Source organism: Petaurus breviceps, unplaced genomic scaffold, assembly GCF_028583685.1.
Source record: "Petaurus breviceps papuanus isolate PSGF00001 unplaced genomic scaffold, PetGlider_PUasm1.0 224, whole genome shotgun sequence".
In the NCBI taxonomy this organism is placed as follows: Eukaryota; Metazoa; Chordata; class Mammalia; order Diprotodontia; family Petauridae; genus Petaurus; species Petaurus breviceps.
Genome location: NW_027185887.1, coordinates 8,416,107 through 8,433,918, shown reverse-complemented (window position 1 = coordinate 8,433,918; position 17,812 = coordinate 8,416,107). Strand labels below are relative to the sequence as shown.

The 17,812-nt window shown below is 35.8% G+C and overlaps 1 protein-coding gene across 3 annotated transcripts in view; it reads right to left on the bottom strand.

Annotated features, from left to right (window-relative positions):
- Positions 1 to 17,812, bottom strand: part of CTDP1 (CTD phosphatase subunit 1) — a 188,535-nt gene that overhangs the window by 145,851 nt on the left and 24,872 nt on the right. For 2 of the 3 annotated variants that reach the window (XM_069095010.1, XM_069095009.1), the window contains exons 4-6: positions 16,765 to 16,896; positions 13,723 to 13,873; positions 3,498 to 3,588 (exon numbers count right to left, since the gene is read on the bottom strand). In XM_069095010.1, coding sequence (XP_068951111.1) covers positions 3,498 to 3,588; positions 13,723 to 13,873; positions 16,765 to 16,896 — 374 coding nt within the window. Of the gene's footprint in view, positions 1 to 3,497; positions 3,589 to 13,722; positions 13,874 to 16,764; positions 16,897 to 17,510; positions 17,579 to 17,812 lie in introns of those variants that run through there. The other variant, XM_069095011.1, reaches the window with a different exon arrangement.

Here is a 17,812-nt window from a genome sequence, read left to right as displayed (position 1 = left end):
TAGATAGATAGATAGATAGATAGATAGATAGATAGATAGATAGATAGATAGATAGATAGATGTATATATACCATTGAGATGGTTAAGAAGCAATACTACCAATAAACAGTCCCTTCCTGAATAATTTACCAATCTCTCACTAAAGAGCCTTCTTTTCAGTTCTTTATAAAAGAGCCAATGCAAATTTTCCCAATCTCCTTAAATTATTTTTTGAAAATACGAAAATTACACTTTTCCCCAATGCTTTTGGACTTCTAAGGAAGGTAAGAGATTCTAGCTACACACAAGAGAATATAAGACATTGCCTACCTTAAAAAAAAAAGTGATAGGTCATCTTTTCTCTAAATGTGTTCATGTTTCTATCGGGGGTTTTGCCAGTCTTAAAATAGGCATTCAAATATGATCAGCACAATGACCAACCACCATGCCAGAAGACCCATGATGAAACATGCTACTCATCTCTTGAAGATAAGAGTCTCAGGGTACAAAGAAACATATTCAGTGAAGGAATTAGCTTTGCTCAGCTATGCATATTTGCTACAAGGGTTTTCTTTTTTCTTTTTCAATGTGGAGAGGGAGAAAAGTGGGAGGGAGAGAAAATCTTTTTATTTAAAAATTAATTTAATTCTTAAAATAAGCATTCAAACATTGATCAGAAAGTGTCTATTATGAGAGTATACATTTACAATAGATATTAATGAATACAGAAATTAGTTTTTAACTGCAGCACTAACTTAGCAACCCTGATACAGAACATGCCTAGTTCCAATAAATTTTGGCTTCTGACACAAGGTAAGCTAAGTTTTAGAAGAATGAATCTGAAGGAGTACTTGGTAAGAATGCTGTAAAAATGGGATGAGTAATTCCAACTACAGGATCAGTAACCTAATGCTAAATTTTCTAGTTTACCCAACTTCTCCCCATATTTCCTTCTTTAAAATAAAGAATGAGCATGGAAAAATAATGGGAGAAATGCCAAATAGCTCTAGGTATATACGGCTATCCTTTTCTGGTATGGAATATTTTAAGAGTAAGTGTGCAACCAGAGGAAAAGAGATCTTTGCAGCCCCTAAAGTAGTTAAATATATAAAAGGTGGGGGGACAAGGGAAGAGAGGAGAATGAATAGTGTAATTTAGCTAGCTACTTTGCTTGAAATAGAGAAAAAAAGAAGGTACTTGATCTTAGGGAATTGGTGGAAAAATTAGTGAAAAACTGGCAACTTTTTGCACAGAGGTGTTAGTGCTTGTTCATACCCAGCTGTATCTGCCTTGTCTCCCCTCTTTCTTATGTCAACCTCCAAAACTGTTCTCTCTTGTCATTCCCATATCAATTCACTTAAAAGGGAAGTGAAGGGAATAAGCTTTTATGTAGCACCTACCATGTACCAAACATCATGCTGAGTACTTTACAAATATCTTTTTATCCTTATTACCACAACCCTGTGAGGTAGGTGCTATAATTATCCTCATTTTACAGTTGAAAAAACTGAGGCAAAGAAAACTGGCCCAAGGTCACACTGCTGGTGAGTATTTGAGGCCAGATTTGAATAGTGCCTGGCACATAGTAGGCACTTGATGAATGTTTATTGATTGACTCCAGGAGAACTTCCTACTGAGAAGGAAAGATGTTACTGAAATAAATAGGTACTAACTACAGAATCCATTCTAAGATCATTTATTGTAACAAATTAGAGGGAATTTTTCATCTATTCTACATACATAACCTTACTTCTGAGTTTCCAGACGACAATACCATAACTCAGATGAAGTCCGACCTTAGAATTTCCCTCAGTGCCTGTGTCCTTCTCCTACTGGAATAGTCCTCCTCCACTGTAAAGAGGGACCCAGGCTGACCAACCTTCATTCTCCCCTTGGATATACTCTGCCTCTTCAAACATCAACACCAAACCCTATGTGAGTACCTTCTTCTTCTACCCTTACCACACTGCTCCTCAGGCTTTTCAATCCCCTTTTTTATGTGGTCTTCTTTCATCAGAATGCAAGCCCATTAAGGGCAGTTAACTTTCTTTTTGCTAGTATTTGTATTCCAAGTACTTTGCATAATGACTGGCACACAGTAAGGCCTTAATAAATGCTTGTCGCCTTGTCTAATTTTTTATTGTAAAATAGGGAAACTTATCCAAGGGCTACTTAAATGGGTATAACTATTTGTAAATCAGGGCAGGGCAAGGGAAAAATATTGACATTATCCAGAAGGTTCTGCCTAATGTCAATATTTAAGGAAAAAACAAAACTTCTGATTATTTTTTGATACAGAACCTCAAATACCTTTTAGGGAATAAGTAGTATTACCTAGAATATAAAAAAATAGTAACTCCTATACAAACAGAAAGGAGAACTTTTGTAGGAAACATGGAATAAGTAGACAGGATCAAATAAAAGCAGGAGTAAACTCAAGGCATGGAATAGAAAAATAAAGAGATGGATATGGGATAGAGGAGTTGATAATGTAGCTGATGATTTTGTAAGTCACTGCTAGGTTAACATATCAGTTCCTTAGAAAATGAAAGTCATAGAACTTAGCTATACAAATATCATAGAAAACTTAAAATCAGTGCCTTAGCAAAATGGCTTTATTCATATATTTAGAGACAAGCTTGTAGGGTTAATATTTGTCTAGACTCTCAGTCCTTTCCTTCTCCTATTCCTCTTCTACTTCTTTTCTTTAGTACCTATTCCTATCACTTAAAATCCCTTCCCTTGCTTCAATGTTTCTTCAAACTTCCACTGTTCTCTATTCTTCCAAATCTGAGCACCTGTCATACCTTAGTTTTCATATATCATCCACTTACACTATTTGCAGGACTTAATGCTGGGCATGTTACAGAAAAAAAAATGAAAATAAATATTCTCAGAATTGGGGATATAAATTAGAAGACATAGAAATCTACATATCTTGTCCTTTTAGGAAAAAAATTGCACACAACTGCAGAAACATTGCAATGAGCTCTCACCCAAGACCACCCCTCCCCCCCTTTAATTGATTTAAGCAGAGTATTTAAATGGGTATTTAAGCAGAGGAGCCTTGGGGAAAAGACAAAAAGGAGGGGAAAGCAAAAGACAAAAGCTAAAGATGTTTTGAAATATGGAATAATTCACTTACGTAATGTTTTAAGGTTTAATAAGCACTTTACCAGCAATTCTGAGATGAGCCAGGTAGTATTATTAGGTTCATTTTACAGATGAGGAAATTGAAATTACAATTTGAATAGGACTTAGAAAAAGATTCCACCGCAACAAGAGTACCATGGCTAAGTAATAACAATAAGAATAATTAAGTTTTTCCCCATCAGAATACAAAGTTATTACTTGTTTCACAAAATTAAATAGAGAGGAAAGGGATTAAATGGAACCATAACCCTAATGCTTCTTAAAATGCAAATTTTACAGTGGCAACCAAAAACTTTTCTGTTCTCAGAGAAAAAAAAGACTCTAAAGTGATAACTATAACCGTGTACATACAATCATATACATACCTAAGATTCCCTGTTTTAGAAAATGGGTCAATACACTCATCTCTTGATAATATTCGATGAGAAAAAAGCTTCTTTTCAGGGTCTAAAAAACCTTTTGAAAGAAAAAAAGGCCAAGTTAAAGTATTTCTAATGTCATTTCATGTATTTTGCAAGAGTAAAACCTTCTAAGTTTCCTTTGTAATGTCACAGTTGAAAAGTATGATGAAAAGAAATAACTTATATGTACGTTCCGATAAAACTGTGACTAAACAGGATTTCTCCTTTTTCATGCTTTAAAACACAAACAACCCCCACCCCCACCCCACACATACACTTTCACTTGTATTCTATTGGAGGAAATAACAGGGACACATGTAAGTATGTATATAAAAATATATGACATACACAAAATAAGTATAAGTTAATTACAAGGAAGAGAGAATCTGAAAAGGCTTTAATGCAAAACACAGTTTGAGCAGCATCTTAAATGGAGAGACTCTATGAGGCAAAAGTAAGAGAAGATTGCATTCCAGGCCTGAGAGTGCAAAGGAATTTTGTGAATTAAATCCATGATGGATGATACAGTCACCAAAGGAGAAAGAAGAGGGATCAGGACAGAATTCAGTTTTCTTATTTGTATCAACCAATCAATCAATCAACAATCTTCTATTAAGTATGGTACTTAATATACTTTGCACTAAGGGATACAAAACAAAAATGAAGCAACCCCTGCCCTCAAATGGCTTCCATTCTATAGGGGATAACATGTGTACATGTAATTTATAAACTAAATAAATACCAAGTAGCCTGAGTAGGGAAGCACTAGTAGCTGAGGAGATCAGAAAAAGCATCATGTAGATAGTGGTGTTTGTCAATTTGAAGAAAGCTAGGGATTCTGAGAAGAGGTGATAAGGACGGAATACATTACAAGTATAGAGGAAAGTGGTAACAACCAATGACAGGAGATGGAATGTCAATTTGTAAGGAACAGCCAGAAGGCCAGAAGGGGTTGGAATAAAATTCCTTCCAACTTTAAATATAAGAATCTGTGTTCTTCCTAAAAGTATACTTAGAATGCTTCATCTTAGCATGAATATAAGACTGTCTTCTTGAAGGTTATGTGCCAATAGAGTACAAGCACTGGCAGGTCTTCCCACTATCAAAGGATTAAGACAACAGAACCAACAATGGAAGTGCCTGCCCCCAAAGACCAGCCTAGTTGAACTTCCAGGTCACCTGGCTGGCCACACATGGAGGCCAACCTTTTGGGCCACAGATAATCAAAATGTCTGTCTACTTCAGTATGGGGTGATAAACTGCATCAGTGATAGAAGTTACCCATAGGACTGAAACGAAGGTTCTTTAGAAGTTTAATACTGTTATCAAGATAATTAGATGGAAGATAGTCAATTTAAATGGATGTTATACTATTAATATGACAAATATTTTAAGTTATAAAAAGTTTAAAAGAAAATGCTATATATTTCATTGTATTACATAGCATTTCAATCATTCTATGATACTTCTTGTTTTTTATTATGCCAAAAAAAAAGCAACAGATAATATAATTACAAATTAAGTAGGTAATCAAGTAAATATGAGCTGTCAGCATGGTACAGTCTCATTCTTATAAAATGTATTTAAAAGGAACACTTTAGTATCATTATTTTTTTAACTTTATAATTTGAAACACTACCATATGTCACCTTCACAAAATCCTACAAAATTCAAGTTAATGGCAAAGAAATTCTATATTAAAAAGTGAGAGGCCAGATATAAGGAAAGGGTCTATAATTTTGTGATCTTCAGGGAACTCCAGGGTAAGGAAATTGCCCCTACCAAGGCCGGTCAGCACCTTCTCTGTGGCTTATAATCTTAGCAAGTTACTTTCTACCATGCAACCTCTAACTTTATTACAGAACAAGTTAAGAAAAATAATTCTTATTAATATTCATTTATGAGCTTATGTGGAGCACAATTCTCCCAAAACAGTTGAGTGCTATTATAAGCAAAATGTACTTCCATCTTATACAATAAAAGACTCTTTCGTTTTACACTTGTTTAAGAGAAAGCATTTGTTTTCCTCAGGTGCTTGAGTTAATTCCCATCTAATAGATACTCAACCAAGGGCAATTCTTACATTTGAGAATCAAGCTAGAATGAATCCACTGTATAAAATGAGCTCTGGGTTACTTTGAATTTATAAAGCAAAAAACTAATTTAATCACTTGATGAAAGTAAGGCTTACTGTACTAATTAGGATTTACATATTTAGTCATAAGTTTATTTTACTTAATTCTAAGCACCAAGTTAGCTAGGAAGTACAGAGAACTGAAATTGTCTTTTTTTTTTTTTTTTGCTTTTTGGAGTGCAATTGGGGTTAAGTGACTTGCCCAAAGTCACATGGCTAGTAAGTGTGTCAAGTATCTAAGGTCACATTTGAACTCAGGTCCTCCTGATTCCAGGGCTGGTGCTCTATTCCCTGAGCCACCTAGCTACCCCTAACTTGTCACTTTTTATATTAGTTTTAGGAAAAAGTGATACAAAAGGACATAGGTATAATAAAAAAAAATTGAGGGGAAAAAATGAAGTTTTGCCATAAAAACAATATAGTTTTTCCTGAAAAAATCTGTTATAAAATTGTATCTGAAGCTTTCAAATTCAATACTAAGTCACTTTCAATTCAACCAATTTATGGCAAAATGTTTCGCTAAAAAAGTATAATAAAATATTTTAAGCGGAAACAGGAAAATATGTAGATGAAAAAGGCATTCATAATCAAGATTTGGAGGAGGTATAAAATAAAAGTGGTTTCTCTAACTGCACAATTAATTTTTTTCAAACTTACTTTCCCTAGAACACAAGCTACCTAAGCAATATTCTAACCAGCTTTATCTTTTCCCTTGGTTATTCCCTAAAAGCTCTCAGCACATATGAAGAGTTATGAAAATAATTTCTCTACTCAGCTACTATATCTTGAATGACAGAGGAAGATGATTCCTTTCTACTCAGCAGCTCATTAGAGCTGACAATTCCCAAAGATTTCATTTTATGACGTGCTGTCAATATTTTAACAAGCAGAATTATCTTATACCATATAAAAATCAATTTATGCTTTTTAATAAAATTATTTCATGTGTGCCTCACAACAACCCTGTGAAGTAGGCAGGTCAGATATTAATCCCTTATAAAGATGAGGAAATATCTCAAAAAGGAAATGGCTTGAGGATGTTAACTTGCCCCAGATAACACCACTAATGGCAGAGCTGGAATTCAAACTCAGGCTGTCTTTATCATGCTGCCCCTCTGGTTTCATCATAATTGAAATTTTAAAGACAAAACAAGGAAAGTCTTCACTGACTGAAACCATATCTTTTACCCTATTTCATTAAGCATGTCACTACACTACTGAAAGCTAAAGAGCTTTCATAAATGAATGTGTAATATATAGATTAAACTAAGATTATATTATATTAGCAATATAGTAGAGTGAAAAAAAGCACCTGATTTGGTGTCAAAGGACCTGGGTGTAAATCCTAGCTCAGTCACTTACTACGTATGTAACCTTGGGAATGTCACCTAGCCTCTTTGAGCCTCAGTTTCTTTATTTGTAAAATGAAAGGGTTGGACTAGAAGTCTTTTAAAGATCCTTTTAACTAAATCTATGATCCTATCAGATTCTACTCAATTTTACACATTAACTCAATGATATTTTCTAAGAAATTACCTTCGGCAGTGTGCTGCAGTAAATGTAATATTAGAGGCCGGAATTCAGGGTTAAATTCTGTCACTAACGTACATTTGCTCTGTGTTCTTGGGTAAGTCAACTAACCTCTCAGCCTCTACTAAATAGGGGTGGCTAGGTGACACAGTGAATAGAGCACTGGCCCTGGAGTCAGGAGGATCTGAGTTCAAATCCAGCCTGACACTTAACACTTACTAGCCATGTGACCTTGGGTAAGTCACTTAACCCCAACTGCCCTGCCCTCCTCCCTCCAAAATGTAAGTAAAAAAATTTTTTTTAATAAAATTTATTTTTTTAAAAAGTACTAAATAAATATCGGCTATTATCATACAGGGAAATCTAAAAGATTTCCAAATTATAATTCAATTGTTCATACTAAAAATGTAAAAGGATAGAAGATAGTTTTTGGTTGTCATCTCTACTATCTGGCTCATGGTCAGCTCGGCCAAAATGGTATTTACCTTTGGGATTCAATTCCACTCAACATCTTTCAAGGTTGTCTAGCCTAGATCTTAGAATTCACCTGGCTTCTTGGGGCTGTCCAGGATATGAGTATTATACTCTACAATAACTTAAGAATTAACAAGATAGAATTCAATAGCTTTTCAAAGGGTGGGGGAAGGTGGGATCAGGGAAAAAGGGAAGGAAAAGGGGCAAGGGACTAATGGATACTTAATTGAGCTCTTTACCAGTTCATCTAGTGGGAAAAGTAAGAGTTAACATTCCACTGACAGATAATATTTGCTTTTTAGAGATCAAGCTGGGGTTTTTTGGTACCCTAATTGAGAAACATTTATTCTATTCTAAGAGCAAATGAGCCACCCAGTGGCTAAACTTTAAATAAAGCCTTAAATGAAGCCTAAATAAACTTGACAATTATATTTTATTTTAAAGTTCTCAACATTTCTAGAATAAAAAGTACATGATTCCATATACTTTATCACAGTCTTGGGTTTAGAATCAGCTTAGGTGGCTATCTAGTCCAACCAATTACCAGACCTGTTATTTTCCTACTCTTCCATCAGTAAACTTCAGTATATCTGTTAGTTCAATGATCCAATATAAACTCTTGTTCTCATCTCTACCTCTTGGAATTTCTAGTCTCCTTCAAAACTCAGCTCAGGCATGCCCTGCTACTTTATGCCTTTTAGTCCAGATAACGCCTTCTTAATCTGGGCCCCCTCCTACATTATCTCAAATCACTTTTGCAGGGCTTTTCATAAATACCTATACACATGTATACCCTATTAGAATATGAAGGCAGGAACTGTCTCACTTTATCTTAGAATCTCCAGAACCTAGATTACCCCTCAAAGACTCTTCAGGTACTAGCTGGACTCAAGGGCCCAATTGGTCACTTCAAAGGTGAGAGTCTGTGATATTTCACAGAGAACCCTGTTCTTTTTATTCCAGAAATATTGAGAATTTGAGTGCCTAAGCAAATGCCCTTCAATTTTTACAAATTTTTATGGCTTTTAAAAAGTTTAGTCATGGTAGGCGAGGGGTAAAGGTGGAGGGGGGGGGCGGCTAGATGGCACAGTGAATAGAGCACCAGCCCTAGAATCAGGAGGACCTGAGTTCAAATCTGGCCTCAGACACTTAATACTTACTAGCTGTGTGACAAGTCACAACCCCAATTGCCCTGCCCTACCCCCTCCAAAAAGAAAAAAAAAAAAAAAAGTCGTCATCGGACAATTCATTTGCTCTTATAGTAGAATTTCTTGATTAAAGTAAAAAAAAATAATCTCTACTTTAAAAGCAAATATTTTCTGTAAGTGAAATGATATCTCATTATATCTCCCAAGTGATAAACTGATAAAGAACATAATCAATGTATCTAGTTATTCTGCTTACCATCTCCTTCACCCCAACCCCAGCAAAGTTACTAGCCTGTTAAATTCTTTTTTTTTTTTTTGGTCTTTATTAATTTGTTTACTTTTAGTTTATAAGATTAATTACCACAATTCCATGAGTTTCAAATTTTCTCTCCCTCCCCCCACCCCCACCACGGCGGCATACAATCAAGTATAGTATCTGCAAATACTTTCACATTAGGCATTAGTCACGTTATAAAGGATTGTATCAGATGGAACGAAGAATGGGAAAGATGAAACAAAACCAAACAAGAAAAAGAAAAAGGGCAGGTAGTTTTCTTCAATCTCAGTTCTTTCTTTGGATGTAAACATCTCTCTCCATCATGAGTCTTTTGGGGTTGACTTATGACTCTGGATTGCTGAGAAGACTCCAGTTTATCAAGATTGGTCATCACACATATGTTGTGTCTGTAATTGTGTACAAATTCCTCCTGGCTCTACTCTTCTCACACAGCATCAGATCATATAAGCCTCTCCAGGTAAATATGAAGTGCATCTGCTCCTTGTTTCTTATTGCACAATGGTATTCCATAACATGCATATACCACAACTTGTTCAGCCATTCCCCAATTGATGGGCACCCCCTAAATTTCCAATTCTTTGCTACCATAAAAAGAGCTGCTATAAATATTTTTGTACATATGGGTCTTTTTCCCACTTCTATGAGCTCTTTGGGATAGATACAACCCTAGAAGTGGTATTGCTGGGTCAAAGGGTATGAAATTATTTATAGCCCTTTGGGTATAATTCCAGCTTGCTTTACAGAGTGGTTGGATCAGTTCACAACTCTACCAGCAATACATTAGTGTTCCAATTTGTCCACATCCTCTCCAGCATTTGTTATTTTCCTGTTTTCTCATCTTAGCCAATCTGACTGGTAAGATGTTAGCCTGGTAAATTCTAAAGTCATTCCAGAGCAGAATACTCACATCCTGGACAGCCCCAGGAGGCCAGCTGAATTCTAGGGTCTAGGCTGGGCAATGTTAGGAGGTCTGGAGTCTAATACCCTTGTGGCTTAGCTAAATTTGAGCCTTCAAAGGTTTAAAATCCATAAATATACTGAGAGGTACTAAAATAAACTCAATCATAGAAAGGCTTGAAATACTCTTAAAAGTAAAAATATTTCCAATTTTTTTAAAAAGCAAACCACTTAAGACTCTTTCTACAAAATCAGAAGACAGTCTACAAGCTACACTAAAAAGCACTCAGCAAGAAAAACAACTATCAAATTCTGAATCAAGGCTCTCTTTAAAGTTCTATGTTAAACAATAATCTTATCTGTTGCCTTGATCATAAAAATAGATTGCTATAGGTTGGTTTAGGGAAAGGCATATATCAAGAGTTGTGTGTAGTCCCTTTCTCAAACCTTGTAAAATAGACATATTTAATGATCTTTCTGGAACAGATGAATGCCCTTTAACTTTGACCTCAATTCTATACAATGAACTAAAATAAAAAATATTTTCTCACAAATCATTTCTACGAACAACACTGCCATCAAGTGTTCAGCATTGCTACAGCAAAAATAACTTTTATTTTACATGTCCCATAAAGATGATTAAAAAATATCTCAATAGGGGGTGGCTAGGTGGTGCAGTAAGTAAAGCGCTGGCCCCAGAGTAGGGAGGACCTGAGTTCGGTTCCGGCCTTAGACACTTAACAGCCACACAAAAAAACTAGCCATGTAACCTTGGGCAAGTTACTTAACCCCAATTGCCCTCCAAAAGGCAAAAAAAAAAAAAATCTCAATCTCAGGGGGTGGGGTCAAGATGGCAGAGCAGAAGCAGGATCATGTAAAAAGGGTACTCTAAACAAACTTTGAAGCTGCAGAACCCACAAAATGACACAGAGAAGCTAACCTCCCACTGAGGACAGCCCAGCAGGCCAGCAGGAATTGGCCAGCACAGCACTCTAGGAGCTGAGCCCAGCCACACTGAGGCTTTAGCCCCAGGGTGGGCGTGACCAGTCTCCGGCCAGAGGGACTCCAGATCAGCAGCAGCTATGGCCGTTTCCAGATTTATCAACACATAGATGCGAAGGACAAAGTGAGAGGTCAGTGCAGTCTGGACTTTGGGACCCAGCAAGTGGGAGTGCGTGGCTTTTGCCCCCAGGGTGAAAAGCCTCTGAGACTCTGGCACAGCCAGCTGGTGCCACGTGGCAGCTTCAGCTCCTGGCCTACAGAGTGTAGGAAGACCAAGCACCAGTCTGAGGGGCAATTGCTCTTGCTTTAACCTTCTTGGATCTGGATTGCGGTCTACAGTGGAAGTCCTGGGGCGTGTGTCCAGCTTGCCAGAGTGTGTGGAGACCTCAGAGAGGGTACCCATCTAATACCTCCGGCAGCTGAGAAAACTCCAGCATTTGGGACGAAAGCTCCCCTGTCTGGTGGCAGAGTCCTACTGTGGCAAAAAGCCTACCGGTCAAGTGACTGAGGGGCGACATGACCAGGCAAAGAAAACAAAGCAGACAGAAGAGTCCAACATTAGACTCCTATTTTGGGGACAAAAAGGAGCAAAGCATGGAACAGGAGGAAAACAGTGAAGTCAGAACTCCTGCACCAAAAGCTTCCAAATAAAATACAAGCTGGTTACAGGCCATAGAGGACCTTAAGAAGCAAATAAGAGAAGTGGAGGAAAAATTGGGAAGAGAAATGAGAACAATGCAAGGAAATTATGAAATGAGAGTCAACAGCCTGACTGAGGAAAATAATACCTTAAAAAACAGACTGACTCAAATGGCAAAAGAGGCTCAAAAAGGCAATGAGGAGAAGAATGCCTTAAAAAGCCAAATTTGCCAGATGGAAAAAGAATCTCAAAAGCTCACTGAGGAGAATCATTGCTTCAGAATTCGATTGGAGCAAATGGAAGCTAATGACTTTATGAGAAATCAAGATGCTGTTAAACAGATCCAAACAAATGAAAGAATAGAAGGCAATGTGAAATAACTCATGGAAAAAACCACTGACCTGGAAAATAGATCCAGGAGAGATAACTTAAAAATTATTGGACTACCTGGAAGCCATGATCAAAGTAGGAACCTAGAAATCATCCTCCAGGAAGTTCTCAAAGAAAACTGCCCTGATGTTTTAGAACCAGAGGGCAAAATAGAGGTTGAAAGAATCCACTGATCACCTCCTGAAAAAGATCCCCAAAAGAAAACCCCTAGGAATATTATGGCCAGGTTCTGGAATTCCCAGATTAAGGAGACAATATTACAAGCAGCCAGGAAGAAACAATTTGAATATTGTGGAAACACAATCAGGATAACCCAGGATCTGGCAGCTTCTATACTGAGGGATCAACGGAGCTGGGATTAAAACCAAGAGTCACCTACCCAGCAAAACTGAGTATCATGTTTCAGGGGAAAATATGGTCATTCAGTGGAATAGAGGACTTTCAAGCATTCTTGATGAAAAAACCAGAGTTGAATAGAAAATTTGACATTTAGATACAAGAAGCAAGAGAAGCATGAGAAGGTAAACAGGGAAAAGAAATCATAAGGAACTTAACAAAGTTGAACTATTAACATTCCTACATGAAAAAACAATAATTGTAACTTATGAAACTTTTCTCAGTAGTTGAAGGGAACAGAAATATATATATGTCTATATATGAGGGTATATGAGCATATGAATACGTAAAAAAAAAATCTCAATTTCAAATGACACTTGCTTAAGCAAACACAAGAGAATATAAAATATTCAGTGTTAGCACTGATCAACCCAGTGGCCTTCCTGGTATCAAATGAAATAGGCTTATTTCATAGAAAGAAGTACTATTTAAGTACTCACTATAGCTTAAAAAAACAAAAACCCTGTCAAAACATCCCTCTGTATATTTCTAAAATTATTTCCAACTAAGGAAAATAAACATAGTTGTACACTCATTATTTCTACCCTACCAGTATCATTGTGAACAAACCAGACTCTGGTCCCAAGGTCCATTAGCCAGAAATATAGGAATTCAGGCCAAAAATACAGTAAGTGGTAACTGTGTTTAGTGTCCAAGTAACCATTCTAACCTAAGACTGATGCTTATATTATACAGGGTGTCCCAAAAGTCTTCTTATAGTCTTCATCTTTAAACTTTAAGAGTTTTAATACTGCATGAAGACTTTTGGGACATTCTAGATCTAACTGGAGGCTGAGTGCTGTGACTGAAAATAATATAAAATGCAAGAGAGTAATGCAAGAGTGGCTTCCTTAACCACTTTGGTTATTTATCATAAGGATTAAACCAAGACAGTTCAGTTCAAGAAAGGTTAAAAAAACACATTAATTTTGATCTATTGACTTGATCCTTACAAAACTCAGGGCAATTCTTCTACAACATTTGAAGAAGGATAATATATCAAGAGACAGCATAATGTAATACAAAGAGCAATAGATTTTCTGTCAAAGACCTAGATTCAAATCTCAGCTCTGATACCGTGATGTTGGGTAAGTCATTACCACTCCCTAGGCCTCAGTTTCCCTGCACGTAAAATTAGAGGGCTGGACTAAGTAGCATTCAAGTCCCTGCTAGCCTGAATTTCTATGCTCCACATCCTAGTTAAAATATCAAAATAAAAATAAGTCACATTATGTCAAATTAAGCAAAATATTTCGCAGCTTCTTAATCATACTGCTTACCTGCAATAGTATGTGCATAAAGCCGGCTACCAAAGGTGAAAACATGCAATTCATATAGTTTGGCAATCTTTTCTAGGAATTCCCTGCAATGAGGACGTAACCGAGTTTGTAGCATAGGTTCACCTCGGCCTAACTGAAAATGAAATATACCCTAGAGGGAAAGAAGAAATGATGAGAGTAACAACTTATTATCATTAAATTTTCTTGTCAATCTTATTAGGGACAATACCTTTAAAATGTAACTTGAGTTGGATCCTATTTGTTCTTAATGCAACATAATGTTAGAACACTTCTAAATTATTGGTTACAGTGGGCCAAATTATTGGCCCATTATTATTGCTAGTTGACCATGATACGTTTAAAAATCTTTATAAATGGTTTCAAAAATAACCATCATAAATAGTAAGCAGGTATCATGCCAAATTATCTGCTAAGCTTGCATCTCATATAACAATTTGCTCTACTTTTGAACTTTCTCCTTCCCTTCTTCAGATATACAATGGTGTGATTATTCAAGTTCCAGAATTTTTAATCCCTATTAATGTTCTGTATAATGGTTAACATAAGTTCCCTAAAAGATTTTGTATAAAGGTAGTTGTTTTCTTCATATTGTAATTATTTCAAAACAGAAGACCCGATTCATGTGAAACTTGAATAAACTGATAAATGTATTTAAAACCAAACTACTAAAAAACAAAACGAGGGGCAGTTATAATAGCTATAAACATAAAGAATGTTTGTATTCCTTTTGGATGAAAAGTTCCAAAGACACAATCATGTATAGTAAACTTAATCTAACTAAGGAGGCTTAATTTATTGAAGTTTGAATTGTAAATTTTTTTAAGGAAATGTAGCTTTAACTTAGGAAAAAAAAAATGTAAAGCATCCAGAAAGAGGTCTTACAAGGCCATCTTTAATATGTATTTAAGGCCTACTTGTGAGTAACATTATCATCATGCTTTCATGTAAATATCATTAATATGTTAATAGTTCTCCAATTAAGTAGAATTGTTCTCCACAATTTTGTTGATGACATTAACTTATTCATTATAATTGAAACTAGGCAAATTTCAACCCAGACCAATTTAAATGATTATAAACTAGGTCTATGAAGTCTATAAAGACTTAATGTGAAATTAAGCAACTTTTATCTAATTTTTTTTACTTTATCTAGTTTTCCCCCCCAAAAAACTTTTAAAAACCCTTAGAAATATAAGTGCTAATTTATGATATGTACATAGCTTTGTTATTTTTAAATTTTAAAATTACTGTTGCCCACTAAGGGTAAACAGTTTCATTGTTGGCCATTTAACTAGAGGTATCTTTATTTTTCTGGGAAACTCCATTATTATTATGACCAATATCAACTTTAAGAGTATTCTTGCAACTACCTACTCCTAAATTTGTCTTGGATTAAAACACAGGTCTCCAAATGTTACAATCATCTTCAATTAATTTAAAAAAACAAACTCCAAAACCTAACAAATACAAGTCATTTTTTTAAAGCAATTGAGGTTAAGTAACTTGCTCAAGGTTACACGGCCAGGTGTTTCTGGGTGGGTGCTAAGTGTCTGATCCCGGGATTTGATCCCCAGGTCATCCCAACACTGAAGCCGGTGCTCTTACTCGCTGTGCTACCTGGCCGCCCCACAAGCCATTTTTACAGAGTGGATTAAGCAACTGCACAGTAAGAACATGCAACACACTTTTCTACATATCCCTTCCCAGATTAAATCCACTTTAAAATGTCAATAGGATAAATGCCAAATTCAGAATTACAATCTCACCATTTAGCTACAGATTCCACTTTATAAGTGACTTACAATTTCCTGCTACGACAATGTTCCCCAAATGTGGTGATTCAGTCTTGGCTTGAAACCCCTAGTGAAGGAGGACCATTGCCACCAGAGGAGCACCGCACGCCACCACTCAGAAAGCCATTATTAGGAAGCTTTTCTGTATCTCAAGTTAAAATCTACTTCTACCAATTGCTCCCATTTCTGCCCTTGTTAGGCATGACCTTAAAGGTCCTCTAGTCCCAAACTACCTCTCTAGGACTCATTCCCTCTTCTTGGCTAAAACAACCCTCTGCTTCAGTAAGACTGGTATACTTATGGTCCCATAAACTGGTTACGGAGCATCCCTATCTTCTTAGTTTCATTCATGCCTTTCCATGTCTTCCTAAAACCCAGTGGTGTCAAACTTAAGTAGAAACAGGGGCCACTAATTGTATACATAGGAATCCCTGCTGGCTATCAACTGACTTAGTATTAAAACGTAATATTATCTGTTTTCTTGTATTTGTATTTATCTTGTTAAATATTTCATTTTAAAATATTACATTTAATTTAATTTAAAATATTACATTTTAATCTGGTTCAAGCTGTATCCAGGAGTGATGTGTTCACATCTGAAGGTAGGTGTTTGACCTCTCTGCTTTAACTCATCTTAATACTATCCTTCAAGACCCAGATCAAATATTACCTCTCTAAATGTCTCCTTGATTAAGCTAATTCAAAATGACTCTTTTTTCCTTCCTTTTCCTCTGAAACCTTTGTTTCACTTACTATTATAGTGCCATGTTAATTATTTTTAAATGTATCTTGTCTTTTCAATTAGACTATAAGCTCCTTAAGATAAAGACTGTATCATATGCCTTTTAATATCCCAAATTAACACCAAGAATACATTCTACATGATAGATATGGGAAAAAAAAGTATTACTTGACTCAACTTAAATGCTAGAGGAACTCTCCTATCTTTAGTACAAACAGTCAAGTCACTGCAGGGATAATCCAATATAAACCTATTCCAATAAAGTATATGGTTTTGGGTGCACTGAAATATACCCACTGTAATGCAACCAGATACGCTCCTTGCCTTGAAAGTATACATAATACCTTTTAAGGGATCTAGTGAATGCTGCCAACAGGACAAAGGAAAAAATGGAAACAAAGAATGGCAAAACATAAAAGCCTTACTCTATCTAAAGAAATAGCAAATATTTTAATAAAATTATTTGTTACATGTATCATCATTTACTTTGTTTGACATTTGTTGACAACGCTGTTGCTCTGTAGTATGAATTAACGTTTGATCCAAATCTACCATAAGGACAAGCTTTCTGTTTCGGTGCAGTCGTTGCTGGTCTTCTCTGCCTAGTTGTTCAGCTTGCTAAAATACAAACAGAACAACAACAACACAATGAGTCACAAACTGAAAGGCTTCAGGTCAAGCAGAGTCTCAACCCTGTTTAAACACTGGCAGACACCTGCAGAAAACTGGCTGATACTTATACAAAAGAGATCTCAGTTAAAAAAAAATCCTAAGACTGCCTTCCTATCACAAAATAACTTGGAGAAGTGCATACACACACACACACACACACGTATATATGTACACATACATATTTTAATAGGACAACCCACCTAATAAAACGTCATTTACTAATACTTCTAAATGTGATTAAGTACAAAATACAAAGTCTAAGTTGTTTCTTGTAACTTCAAATATTGCAGCATAAGTGTAATAAGTCATATTTAGCACTGAGCAAACATTCTCTTCAGAAACAAGGTACTACAATAAGTGGGTTATTTTTAGTAGAAAAGACAATAAAGGAGTAGTTAAAACACTCAAGAGTACAAGAACAAGACCGTATCAAAGGGTTGCAATTTGTACTGGTGGAGCAAGTACCCATATCATACTGAAAAAGACAAAATACTGACACTGAGTGACTGTCGTTAGGCCATAATTCCCTCTGCCATGGAACTTTCCCTCTTTTTTCTTACCTTTCTAATCTCCCTTCTAATTTATTTTTCCCCTTTCCTTCTTCTTTTCTTGACCATACTTCATGCCTTTCAAGGACACAGAGCATTATCAAGGAAAGTTACTAAATGGAGGAATATAATCAAATAAGGAAAATTTTGGCATTATAAAATTTGTAGAGACAAAAACAGAATACAAAGTTGCTTTTTATTTTATAATGGGAAAAGTTTAGGGAAAAACAGAAATAAAAATTGAAGTAATAAAATTTCTGGAAAGTATTAAGATTTGAACTTAGCCTTAGAGTTCTCATACATACACACAAAAA